Source organism: Procambarus clarkii, chromosome 15, assembly GCF_040958095.1.
Source record: "Procambarus clarkii isolate CNS0578487 chromosome 15, FALCON_Pclarkii_2.0, whole genome shotgun sequence".
NCBI lineage: Eukaryota > Metazoa > Arthropoda > Malacostraca > Decapoda > Cambaridae > Procambarus > Procambarus clarkii.
In genome coordinates, this window is record NC_091164.1 from 45,101,364 (window position 1) to 45,115,760 (window position 14,397).

Here is a 14,397-nt window from a genome sequence, read left to right on the forward strand (position 1 = left end):
GAGTTGCCGGCGGGGAAGTGGTTCAAATAGCCTTGGCTATCACTTCCTTTGTCCGGCCGTGATGGTCAAGCGGATTAAGGCGCCCTGTAGTTACCAGTTGCGTTGCTCCTGGGAGTATGGGTTCGAGTCACTTCTGGGGTTTGAGTTTTCAGTCGCATATAGTCCTGGGGACCATTCAGGCTTGTTCGCATTTGTGTTCCTCACGTGTGCCCCAAAGAATGAGGTGATTTGGTGAAATGCTATGCCCAAGATTACCATCCGAGTTGCCGGCGGGGAAGTGGTTCAAATAGCCTTGGCTATCACTTCCTTTGTCCGGCCGTGATGGTCAAGCAGATTAAGGCGCCCTGTAGTTACCAGTTGCGTTGCTCCTGGGAGTATGGGTTCGAGTCACTTCTGGGGTGTGAGTTTTCAATCGCATATAGTCCTGGGGACCATTCAGGCTTGTTCGCATTTGTGTTCCTCACGTGTGCCCCAAAGAATGAGGTGATTTGGTGAAATGCTATGTCCAAGATTACCATCCGAGTTGCCGGCGGGGAAGTGGTTCAAATAGCCTTGGCTATCACTTCCTTTGTCCGGCCGTGATGGTCAAGCGGATTAAGGCGCCCTGTAGTTACCAGTTGCATTGCTCCTGGGAGTATGGGTTCGAGTCACTTCTGGGGTGTGAGTTTTCAGTCGCATATAGTCCTGGGGACCATTCAGGCTTGTTCGCATATATATATATATATATATATATATATATATATATATATATATATATATATATATATATATATATATATGGTAAACGATGGCAACAGCCTAGCAAGTCGCATCTGTCAACTCTATCAGCTGGTCCATTTAAATGGTCATGAAACTATCACGTGTATAATGTTCTTTCCTCTCGTCAGCACATACATGTGTGTGTGTGTTTTATATATATATATATATATATATATATATATATATATATATATATATATATATATATATATATATATATATATATATTTATATATATATATATATATATATATATATATATATATATATATATATATATATATATATATATATATATATATATATATATATATGTATATATATATATATATATATATATATATATATATATATATATATATATATATATATATATATATATATATATATATAAAACACACACACACATGTATGTGCTGACGAGAGGAAAGAACATTATACACGTGATAGTTTCATGACCATTTAAATGGACCAGCTGATAGAGTTGACAGATGCGACTTGCTAGGCTGTTGCCATCGTTTACCAGTGCAGTGGATATTATCACCTGTGGACCAGTGTATACTTTATTATGTAAACCCATTTTTTTTACCTGTGTATATGTTATCTCCTCCATTCTCTGGTAGATCTAGTATAGCAATTGATTGACACACACCTCTATACCTATCTCGGAATCTTAAACTATAAACCATTGAAATACCACTGAGTTACTTTTTGATGGATTGTGATTATCTGATGACCCAGCTGAGGGGATCGAACTCACCTCACTCTCCACGGGTGCACGGCCGTGTTGTAGGGAGAAACTCCAGCCCGCATTTTTATGAACAGTGGCACCCAGGTGCAGTGGGAGCGAAGACCTGCCTCAACTCTGGATAATGTACCTGTGAAAAGGTGACTACAACTTTATTAACAATTTGTTGAGACAACAAATAACACTCTGGGTAATGAAAAACTCAATATGTTACAATTATGCATTTTAATGCAATATGTATACATGACAACTCTTTTTTTTTGAGATATATACAAGAGTTGTTACATTCTTGTACAGCCACTAGTACGCGTAGCGTTTCGGGCAGGTCCCTGGAATACGATCCACGCCGTGAAGAATCGTTGAACAGTGACTCTGCTGCAGTTGTCATGTATACAGATACCTGCTGCAGATGCTGACATAAACAGTTTGTTATTCCACATGCTGGTATATGATACCAAGTGTGCATGCTAAGAGATAACAGTGATAGTGAGATGGTGACATAGCTGTGGTAATGAGGTCATGGTGATATAGCAGTGATAGTGAGGTCATGGTGACAGCAGTGATATTGAATGAAGTAAGGGAGATATATAGTAATAGTGATATTGCAATCACAGTGAGGTGATTGTTATATAACAGTGATGGTGATAGAACAGTGATAGTAAGGTGATGGTGATGTCAGTGACAGTGAGATGATAGTGATACAGCAGTGGTAGTGAAGAAATAGTGACAGCAGTGATGATGAGGTGATTGTGATATAGCAGTGATGGTGATAAAGCAGTGATTGTGACATAGCAGTGATGGTGATAAAGCAGTGATTGTGACATAGCAGTGATGGTGATAAAGCAGTGATAGTAATATAACAATGATTGTGATGGGTGGTGTTACAGTGAACTAGAGTGTCAGCACAACACCGCAGTAGTGATGGTGATGGTACAGTGAACTAGAGTGGCAGCACAACACCACAGTAGTGATGGTGATGGTACAGAGAACTAGAGTGGCAGCACAACACCACAGTAGTGATGGTGATGGTACAGTGAACTAGAGTGGCAGCACAACACCACAGTAGTGATGGTGATGGTACAGTGAACTTGAGTGGCTGCACAACACCACAGTAGTGATGGTGATGGTACAGTGAACTTGAGTGGCTGCACAACACCACAGTAGTGATGGCGATGGTACAGTGAACTAGAGTGGCAGCACAACACCACAGTAGTGATGGTGATGGTACAGTGAACTTGAGTGGCTGCACAACACCACAGTAGTGATGGTGATGGTACAGTGAACTTGAGTGGCTGCACAACTCCACAGTAGTGATTGTGATGGTACAGTGAACTAGAGTGGCAGCACAACACCACAGTAGTGATGGTGATGGTACAGTGAACTAGAGTGGCAGCACAACACCACAGTAGTGATGGTGATGGTACAGTGAACTTGAGTGGCAGCACAACACCACAGTAGTGATGGTGGTGGTACAGTGAACTAGAGTGGCAGCACAACACCACAGTAGTGATGGTGGTGGTACAGTGAACTAGAGTGGCAGCACAACACCACAGTAGTGATGGTGATGGTACAGTGAACTAGAGTGGCAGCACAACACCGCAGTAGTGATGGTGATGGTACAGTGAACTTGAGTGGCAGCACAACACCACAGTAGTGATGGTGATGGTACAGTGAACTAGAGTGGCAGCACAACACCACAGTAGTGATGGTGATGGTACAGTGAACTTGAGTGGCTGCACAACACCACAGTAGTGATGGTGATGGTACAGTGAACTAGAGTGGCAGCACAACACCACAGTAGTGATGGTGATGGTACAATGAACTTGAGTGGCAGCACAACACCACAGTAGTGATGGTGATAGTACAGTGAACTAGAGTGGCAGCACAACACCACAGTAGTGATGGTGATGGTACAGTGAACTTGAGTGGCAGCACAACACCACAGTAGTGATGGTGATGGTACAGTGAACTTGAGTGGCTGCACAACACCACAGTAGTGATGGTGATGGTACAGTGAACTTGAGTGGCAGCACAACACCACAGTAGTGATGGTGATGGTACAGTGAACTAGAGTGGCAGCACAACACCACAGTCCATCACAAACACCTCCCTGATGTCACTGTGGTTGACTGCTGCCCTCAACACCTCTAGGCCACTCACCACATCACCGAAGACACGTGACCACTCATCACCATCCTGACAGTCCCTGGTGAGGATGGAAAATCGAGCAGTCGGCAACAACCCACACCACACAGCTCCAGCCCGGCCTGACTCCCGGTACTGACCCTCCAGGTGAGGCAGCAGTGGGGCTCCTCCTCGACCATCATTACTCTCGTAGTCTCCGCCCCACACCCATTCTCCCGGCCGACCCTTGGCCACCACTCGCAACAGTTTTGTGTTGAGGTAGGTGTGGCCCCGCTGGCCCGTACACAACAACACAAACTGTCTGGCCAGCGGAGTGTCAGGGGTCAGCCGGATAGTGACCCGCCCTCTTTTTGACCCCGCCCACCAGAGGTCAAGGAACGCCAGGGTGCAGGAGGGGTCAAGTACGCCCACAACCTCACTTTCCTGCAGAAAATATAATAAATCTTGCTGATAATTGTACAGTAAAATGGTATATGTTTTCAAAACTCAGGCCGTAATGTCAGTAAGACTAGAGGGAGTAGTAAAGTTACCTGGAGAGTGTAGGAGTGGGCGGGTGTGGGCTGACGCAGTAGTGGGTGGAGGTACAGCTGTCCGTCTTCTAAGGTTATTCTGGCGGAGCGGCGGCCATCTTGGTCTTGCTGGACGGCCATCACCCGGCCAGCATCCACCAGCCTCTTGACGGGCTCGTTCATCCTGCGGAGGTCCTCAACCTGTGGAGAGTGTCAGAGCCATTATCACCTGTGGACAGTGTCAGCCTCATTTTTACCTATGGACAGTTTGGGGAAATCTACTGGTGATTGATTTAATTATAAGAGATTATATATATATATATATATATTACTTTTGAGTGGACTGTATTTTATAATTTATTATCACCAATAAATGTCCCATCACATATTTTGGGGGAGGTTTCATATTTTAAACTATCACACCATACGGAATGTTTGATATAGTTTATCTTCTGAATAGTTAGTAGTACGGCTTCAATGATACCTGGTTGATGGGGTTCTGGGAGTTCTTCTACTCCCCAAGCCCGGCCCAAGGCCAGACTTGACTTGTGAGCGTTTGGTCCACCAGGCTGTTGCTTGGAGCGGCCCGCAGGCCCACATACCCACCACAGCCCGGTTGGTCCGGCACTCCTTGAAGGAAACAATCTAGTTTCCTCTTGATGTCCACGGTTGTTCCTGTAATTTTTCTGATGCTCGCTGGTAGGACGTTGAACAACCGTGGGCCTCTAATGTTCATACAATGGGTTAATGAGTATTTATGACTCGTATGTTGGCCTCAGTAAGATTATGACACATGTGTTTAACAACTTCTGCTCTATTGAATCAAAGTTGAACTCATATTGGGTTTGTAACTGTGCACTGTGTTAGATAATGTCCCATTGGTCTGTCAGGCATTTCTCCACAACACTGACATTTCTTCTCATCTACTGGAAGCAGTAAGTCTATTTCCCATGCACATGGGTATCCAAGCCTGATGCAATTTAGGTGTACTTTTGTTGCTCTACTGCTCCCTTTCATCGAAATAAGTGGTTCAGAGTTGGTTAAATTCGTGTACCAACCCACAGATCCAGATCCAACCCAACTGCTGTGTTGTGGGCAGATCTTTTGCATTGCTTTATTTCTAATTTCTTGCTTAATCTGTGATAGACTCTGTGGTATGTAAATGTCTACATTTCTTCTCTTAGTTGCAAGTTTTGCAGCTTCGTCTACAATGTCATTTCCTATTATTCCCACATGACTTGGCACCCAATTGATAGGTACTCAATAGCCTTGACGCTTAAGTGTTTGCATTAATGCTATGACCTTTGTGTTCAGATAGATGTTGTCACATATGTGTTCTAGTTGCAAGGGTTCAATTACAGCTCTTGAATCTGCATGTATGATAACATGTTGTCGGTGTTCAGCAAGAGCATGTGTTATGGCCACTTTGGGCCAGTAACCGGGATCTTGTGGTTAATGCATTTTATAACCTCTTCGTCTTTATCCAACCCAAGTCGGTGGTAAGTTTCAAGAACTGGCTGTGGCAAGAAGTAGTGCAAAGAATAAAGGGGGTGGGGACAAACAATGCACAATTACACCTTCATCAATATATTAACACCTTCACCGCTATATATATATTATATTATATTAAAGTATTACCACACATATTTACAAAGTGTCGTTTTCACTCAGGACACAATACATTGGCAGCGTTCATTAAATCCCTGTGAATCCTCTTCCAGGTACACGTCGTCCAAACTTAATGGCAAACACAGGCGAGTTCTCCTTCTTCAACATGGGCCAGCTTACACACACACAGTATCATCGCAATGTGCCAATACCTCACCTCCACTCTCCAGATACCCACTGACAGATGGTTTCAGCCACATGCTGACAGGGGTCTCAAATAATCACAGACAGGGGTAGCTAGCACCCTGGCAGAAGTCTCTAGTCACTCACTAAAAGTGCTTCTCAACAGATGCACCACTGTCGACTCGTAACTCTTCTTGGCCAATCCCGGGTACGTTGGCCCATACAATACAGCATAAATCAGAAGCTAACACACTGCTATAACCGATGTCGGTCACTTTGCTTTCTCACAGGACCAAGTCAAGAGTTACTGGACTGCCCAAAGTGAATTGTGCTCCTCAGCACAATCGCCTCCTTACGTCACCTCTGTGAACATAAAACGTCATTGACTAGACAGTATACCGGGTGACTGTAGGATAACACCCATGCACCGGGTAATTGAAATTATAACTTGTAGCCACAACCAAGATGGCGTTAATATCATTACACCACCTACCAGAAGTTATCATCATCGACCTCACATTCTGACTGAAGCAGGAAACCGGAGCCATACTCCAGACTCCGGCAACGGTGTCGATACTGTAACAGCATGTTCCAAAGCCTTTAGAATGGCTAGCATCTCTGTTTGTAAAGCTGAACACCCTTTTGAGAGTCTCCAACTAACTACAGAATTTCCTGCCTTAACTGTAGCCCCGGTTTCTTATCCCTTTTGGTCTACTGATCCATCTGTGAAGGATGTGAAGCTGTCAGATGCCAAGTTTGCTTCTATATTCATTTGTGGAACATTACATAGCAGATGAAGATTAGTCTGGATCTTTTTGCCTAAAAGAGCCATAATCTTAAAGTCTGCTAGTAGCTATTACCAAGGGGCTTCCATAACGAAGTCTGCATGCATTTCGTCGACACCCCTCTCAGTGACTGTCTATGTGATATCGAAAGGATTGATAGTGTTAATTGCACAAAGGGTGCACCTGTTGCTATTGGACATTATTCTGTCCTGATTTAGTGTTTCAGTGATTATATCTTTAAGTGAACTGATTCTTGGTATAGTCAATATCGTAGTCAGAATGCATGCAACAATCCCTTTTACCCTTATTTCAATCGATGATAGCTTAGCTTCTAGATATAGGTTCCGTATTTTAGTCCATCTGGGAGCTCCTGTTATGACTCGTATTGCATCATTTTGAATAACCTCAATGTTTTGCCCATTGGCCAGGAGAAAGAGTGAGTTAGGCGAGCGCTGCATAATCAACTAGAGAACGAACAGTGTGTACATAAAACATTTTTAACACTTTGTGTTCAGCTCCTAGACCAGGCCCCTGTGATTGTTCGCATTATATTTAGTCGTGATTTTGCTTTCTCCTTCAGATTGAATTTACTTGTTGAATGTCATTTAGAATCTATCCACACTCCGAGATATTGATATTGTGAAACCCACTGAAGGTTAATGTCTTGAATGCGTAGGTGCCTGTCTGGAGTGTTGCCACCTAGTCTTGTTGCCTTAGACTTCTGTACAGATATTTTTAGCCATAAAAGGCTTCATTCAGATATTACTTTATCTAACACTCCTTGTGCTTTATTTAAAAGTGAAGGACCTGTGACGACTAATGCTACATCATCAGCATAGCTTAGCAATTGAACCTATTCTGCAAATGTCATGGTAAGGAGGTCTTCCATAAGGAAGTTAAAAAGATTGGGACTGAGTACTCCTCCTTGTGGAGTCCCATTCTCATGTAATTGGTAGTCCGACACTTGTCCTTGCAGCTTTACTCTGGCATACCTGTGACTAAGGTAATCTTGAATCCATGCTAGCATATTTCCCTTTACACCTTTTTCAACTAAGGTGTGTAAAATTGTTTGCAGGCTAATTTGAGTGCTTTTTGTAGATCAAGGAAGATAACTATAGCCAGAACGGGCTTAACTGTTCCTAGTAATGTTACTATGCAGTTGGCAGTACCTACTCTTCTAGTGAAGCCAAATATGTGTTTATGCAGGTCTCCAGTCTTCCACAGTAGCCTATTTAAGACTATCCGTTCTGCAGTTTTACTAATGCATAATGTTAATGAAATGGACCAGTAATTGCCAGGTTCTTTCGGCTTCGGAATCGGAATGATGTTTGCTTTCTTCCAAAAGTCGGTAGTTTGCCTTGCTACCAATAAGCATTGACAACGTCCAATATCCCTTGTTCTCCAGCATGAACTGTGTATGCGATGACTGGTTATGTAATGTTATCAGCACCTGGTACAAAGTCCTTACAACCTTGTTTGGTGAAGGGACAATTACTTTCATTATTTGTAGCTGTGCTCTCTTGAATGGCTGTCAACCTCTCTTGTTTTAATGGTTCTTGCTGCCTCCTGATTATTGCAGGAATCTGATGTAATGCTGCTCTTTCTGCAAATTGGAGAGCAAATCTCTCAGCCTCTTGCAGTGGTTGAATACATGCCTGTGGTCGGACTGGTAGACCTGATATGGTTTAAATCTGGCCCCATATCCTGCCAAGACTACTATGTTCATTTAGAGTTTGACACCACTCAAACCAACTTGCAGTTCTCTAGAAACTCGTCTTGTTTCAGATATCTCTACTCATAGAAGAGTTCTTCCTTCTGGTGTGGGTTTCTCTTTAGATGTTTTCTGAACATGTAGACTCTGTGGTTTTATTGTTGTACTTCATTACTATTGAACCAATAGTTCTTTCGTTTTATGTTACCTGCAATAATGATTCGAATAGCTTCGTTTGCAGCATCTACAATGGTTTCCTGTAGATTAGTCTTGTGTATGTTTTAATCCTCAGGTGGCGTGTATGTTGCATACCATTCTCAAGTTCCTCTTGGTATATATTCCAGTTGGCTTTTTTTAAATTCCACCTAGGCGGTGCATGTGGTGTAAGAGGTCGTTCTATGTTTAGTGTGTGTCAGTAGCATAGTGATCACTGGTGATCTGGTCTACCTCCCACTTCGCCTGTTGTTTGAGTGCTGTTGAGATTAATGTAAGATCAAGGAAAACCCCCTTGAATAAGAGGGTTCCCCAGTGTTGAGATGTGTAATTTCAGGTACTTCATGCAGAACTGCAGCTAAATGGCTCCTATCTGCATTGGCTAGCCTAATCGCACATAACTCTTGATGATGAGCATTAAAATCCCCAGCAATAATTACATTGTCATGCGTCGCCAAGGCAAGCACTGCCTCTGCTTACTAGTTTACGTATATAGTCTTGTGGACATTGTATATGAGGAGCTCAATATTAGTCATATTCACTGTTACAGCTAATACCTCAACTCCATCCCCACGTGAAACTGGGTCTATTTTCTTGCTGGGTATGCTGTTTCAGACTAGGGTCCATTAACCCTCTTTGTCTTCCCTGTTCATACGGTATAATGTATTGGAGACAACCAGTTAATCTGAAGGATTTCGTGACTGGGAAAAGAGTTTCTTCCAAAACGATGATGTCTGCTTTCGTACTAATTGCAGCTTCCTGAAGTGTGTGGTTTTTATTTCCAGACCTTGTATGTCCCACTGCAGTATTCGTAATGGCCAGCGACGGTTTCGGTGTTGCATAACAGTGTTGCCTGTTCTAATAGAACTCTTAGTATATTTATATAGAGTGTATCTCGCAAGTCGTTGGGCTGCAAATCGGACTGCACTGATTGTTGATGGTCATCCCCTGCATTGTTGAAATCTATGCATCCCTGTTGTCTATCACTTTGCTGTTGGAATCGCTGCACATCGCACTGCATTGATTGCTCCTGGCCGTTTCTTGTACTGTCGGAATCTGTGCATCTCTGCCATCCATGCCATCCAGTTATTGATTGTTGATGTTGCTGCATATCAGACTGTATTGATTGTTCATGCCCGCCTCGTGTGCTGTTGGAACGTTTGCATCTCTGCAATTCAACACTTTTTTGATGGTGTTGTTGCATATCATACTGTTGGATGGTTGGATATCTCAGGCTACACACTCAGCAGCTCTCTTGTCCGGTGCAGCGTGATTGATGGTGGCCGTATTTCTGACATCTGAGACAGCGCAGGTGTTCCGGGACGTATAGGTTTTGTCGGTATATTTCCCAGTTTCTAAGATTTAATGTTTCTGGCACATGTCCCATGATGGTCACCAGAACCTGACGTGTCGCTACTCTGTCTACTTTTGTGCGGCATCGTTCCACATTCAGGATTTTCTTATGGTCTAGTATTGGATCCAGTGGAAAGTCGATTGGATATCTCAAGAGAATGACTCGTGTGCGTCTTTCTGAAAGGTCCAGCTTTTTCAAGCATACAGGTTTCCCTAGCAGGACTGTTACTTTTTCTAAGTAATTTGCAGTCTGTTGGTTTCGTGATTTCATTGTAGTTTCTTCTTTCAGGTTGACTATAATGGAGAGTTCGAGTTCTGGTTGTTCCTTTTCCATTACCGTTATTACTCCATATGCTGTAGGAAAGTGGTCTGTTTGCATTATTTTGAATTTTGAAAGAAGGGCAGAGTCTGACGATGTCTGGAGGTGGTGGAGGACTGGTGGTGTCCTCTTCTGTCTCATAATGGTATCCTGTGGGTGGGTTGTGGAGAGAGGTACATTGTCTGACACTGGCTGTTGTATGACTGGTACTGTCCTCTCCTGTCTCATAAGTCGGCTTGTGGCTGGGATGTAGACAGAGAAGAATTGTCTGACACTGGCTGGTGTGTGACTGACGATGTCCCTCTCTTGGTCCATTATGTCTGGTGTGTTGCTGGTAGAAGCACTTGGCATAACCTCGATAGCAATTTTCTTCGGTGCCAGATGCACCTCGGTCCACTGTCCCTCCTCATCAGAAAGCTGTCTCCATTGCCTCTTTCTCTTTGACATCCCTATGACGAATCCACGTAGTGAGGACCGATTCACTGTCCTACCTAATGCGTGAGACACTCCTTGGCCTGGATAAATTAATTCCCTTCTGGCTTGATACCTGCTTGATGGAGTTCTGGGAGTTCTTCTACTCCCCAAGCCCGGCCCGAAGCTAGGCTTGACTTGTGAGAGCTTGGTCCAACAATCTGTTGCTTTTAGTGGCCCTTAGGTCCACATATCCACCAGAGCCCGGTTGGACTTATATTTTTGTCTATATCTGATATGAGAATAAGGAAAACCAGTGGTGCAAAGACCGTACCCTGAGATACAGAGCTTTTACCTGCGTTTGGACTCGATTTTATATGGTTGACTGTTACTCTTTGTATTCTGTTCGACCGAAAATTTAAAATCCACTGTCCTACTTTACTAGTTATTCCAATTGTCCTCATATTGTGTGTGATATCACTCCATGGTCACATTTATCGAATGCCTTGGCAAAGTCCGAGTATACCACATCAACATTCTGTTTTTCTTCCAATGCCTCCATGATTTTGTTATAGAGGTTAAGTAGCTGTGAGAGGCATGATCTTCCTGCTCTAAAACCCTGTTGGCCTGGGTTGTGAAGGTCATTGGTCTCCATGAAAATGGTGATCTGACTCCTGATTACTCTCTCAAAACTTTAATTATGTGGGACGTTAGTGCAACTGGTTTATAATTCCTTGCCAATTTTTTGCCAGCTCCCTTGTGTAGGGGGGCTATGTCTGCTGATTTAAGAGCATCTTAAATCAATGGAATCAGGGATACCTAACATCTAGTTGAGTAATTTGGTCTACCTGTCCCTGTCAGGTGCAGTCACGCTGCATTCAAGTTCAAGTACGTTTATTGAGACAAGAAAATACATCTCAAAGGGACAAAGTACCTTAGGCTATTTCTATCCTTCTCTACTTCAAGTCCCTCAAAAGGCTCACAAATCCAGTGAGTAGAAATCCACAAATTGCTTTATAAGAATCACATTTAACACTGCAGGTTAATAAAGTAAACAACGCTGTGTTCTGTAACTTGCAGGAAGACATTTTTGTGTGTTGGGGGACCCACTGTGGGCTAATGGTTCCTCTCAAACACTCTTAATAGCTGCCGCCTCCTCCCTCTGCTTGTCACCTTCAGGTGCCAAATTTATGGAGAAGAGTAAGGAGTTTTTTTTTGTAATCTCATATTGTTACTGAATGTATTATTAGAGATAGTTTATTTTACTGGGTTACTTGCTCTTAGACTGGAGGATGTTTAGTGTTACATTAGTTAGAAATGTATGAGAATGTTGTGTAGCCAATGCAGTGTAGCCTGACTACGTGTAGCTAGACTAATTATTATATTTATTAGTTATTTGAACTAATGCAAATTTACAATTTTTATGTCTGTTACATTAGAATTTTTATTGTTGGCATGGAAATCTCCTACATAATTCCAGGGGGAAAAAGCACAGATCACAGTTCAATGTTTGGGACTGGCAAACACTTCATTGCTACAATACACTACTGTTCATTTCTCCTTTTCAGAATTAATGTAATATAGTTTAAGTTTCATTTTGCACAGTTGTGCGGCAATTTGTTCAGGACGGATATCCTGTACTGGGGCTGCAGAGGTTGGAAGTTTTGGGCTACTTCATTTAGTGCTAACTCCAAACGAACTAATTTCTCAAGTGTCTTGAGACTAGTAGTGCTTCTGCACTTCCTTTCACTATTCTGAAGGCATTCTAGCTTTCTCGATGGACAGAGATGATATGGCTTAGAGACCACTTTGTGGACTGTGTAATCTCCAGTGCAGTCTATGGAATGTGTCACCACCAGTACTGCCTGTGGACAGTGTCACCTCCAGTACTGCCTGTGGACAGTGTCACCTCCAGTACTGCCTGTGGACAGTGTCACCTCCAGGACTACCTGTGAACAATGTCACCTCCAGTACTGACTGTGGACAGTGTAACATCCAGTACTGCCTTTGGACAGTGTCACCTCCAGGACTACCTGTGAACAATGTCACCTCCAGTACTGACTGTGGACAGTGTAACATCCAGTACTGCCTTTGGACAGTGTCACCTCCAGTACTGCCTGTGAACAATGTCACCTCCAGTACTGACTGTGGACGGTGTAACCTCCAGTACTACTTGTAGAGTGTCACCACCAGTACTGCCTGTGAACAAAGTCACCTCCAGTACTGCCAGTAGACAGTGTCGCCTCCAGTGCTGCCTGTGGACAGTGTCGCCTTAAGAACTGCCTGTGGATAGTGTCACCACCAGTACTGCCTGTGAACAGTGTCACCTCCAGTACTACCTGTGGCCAGTGTCGCCTCCAGTACTGCCCGTGGACAGTGTCACCTCCAGTACTGCCTGTGGACAGTGTCACCTCCAGTACTGCCCGTGGACAGTGTCACCTCCAGTACTGCCTGTGAACAGTGTCACCTCCAGTACTACCTGTGGACAGTGTCGCCTCAAGTACTGCCTGTGGACAGTGTCGCCTCAAGTACTGCCCGTGGACAGTGTCACCTCCAGTACTGCCTGTGGACAGTGTCACCTCCAGTACTGCCTGTGGACAGTGTAATCTCCAGTGCTGCCTGAGGACTGTGTCACAACCAGTACTGCCTGTGGACAGTGTCGCCTCCAGTGCTGCCTGAGGACTGTGTCACCACCAGTACTGCCTGTGGACGGTGTAACCTCCAGTACTACTTGTAGAGTGTCACCACCAGTACTGCCTGTGAACAAAGTCACCTCCAGTACTGCCAGTAGACAGTGTCGCCTCCAGTGCTGCCTGTGGACAGTGTCGCCTCAAGAACTGCCTGTGGATAGTGTCACCACCAGTACTGCCTGTGAACAGTGTCACCTCCAGTACTACCTGTGGCCAGTGTCGCCTCCAGTACTGCCCGTGGACAGTGTCACTTCCAGTACTGCCTGTGGACAGTGTCACCTCCAGTACTGCCCGTGGACAGTGTCACCTCCAGTACTGCCTGTGAACAGTGTCACCTCCAGTACTACCTGTGGACAGTGTCGCCTCAAGTACTGCCTGTGGACAGTGTCGCCTCAAGTACTGCCCGTGGACAGTGTCACGTCCAGTACTGCCTGTGGACAGTGTCACCTCCAGTACTGCCTGTGGACAGTGTAATCTCCAGTGCTGCCTGAGGACTGTGTCACAACCAGTACTGCCTGTGGACAGTGTCGCCTCCAGTGCTGCCTGAGGACTGTGTCACCACCAGTACTGCCTGTGGAAACTGTAACCTCCAGTACTGCCTTTGAACAATGTCACCTCCAGTACTGCCTGTGGACAGTGTCACCTCCAGTACTAACTGTGGACAGTATAACCTCTAGTTCTGACTGTGGAAAGTGTCACCACCAGTACTGCCTGTGGACAGTGTCACCTCCAGTACTGCCTGTGAACAATGTCACCTCCAGTACTGCCTGTGGAGTGTCCCCACTCTACAGTGTCGCCAACAGTGTCGCCTCCAGTACTGCCTGTGGACAGTGTCACCTCCAATACTGCATGAGGACAGTGTCACCTCCAGTACTGACTGTGAACAATGTTACCTCCAGTACTACCTGTGGACAGTGTAACCTCCAGTACTGACAGTGGACAGTGTCACCTCCAGTACTGACT

The 14,397-nt window shown here is 44.3% G+C and overlaps 1 protein-coding gene across 2 annotated transcripts in view; it reads right to left on the minus strand.

The window, feature by feature from the left end:
* Positions 1-1,713: 1,713 nt before the first annotated feature.
* LOC123759118 (tripartite motif-containing protein 59) overlaps positions 1,714-14,397 on the minus strand; it is a 95,563-nt gene continuing 82,879 nt past the window's right edge. For both annotated transcript variants that reach the window (XM_045743986.2, XM_045743988.2), the window contains 2 exons: positions 4,183-4,362; positions 1,714-4,075 (listed from right to left, as the gene is read on the minus strand). In XM_045743986.2, coding sequence (XP_045599942.1) covers positions 3,575-4,075; positions 4,183-4,362 — 681 coding nt within the window. In that variant the 3' untranslated portion in view covers positions 1,714-3,574. The remainder of the gene's footprint in view (positions 4,076-4,182; positions 4,363-14,397) is intronic.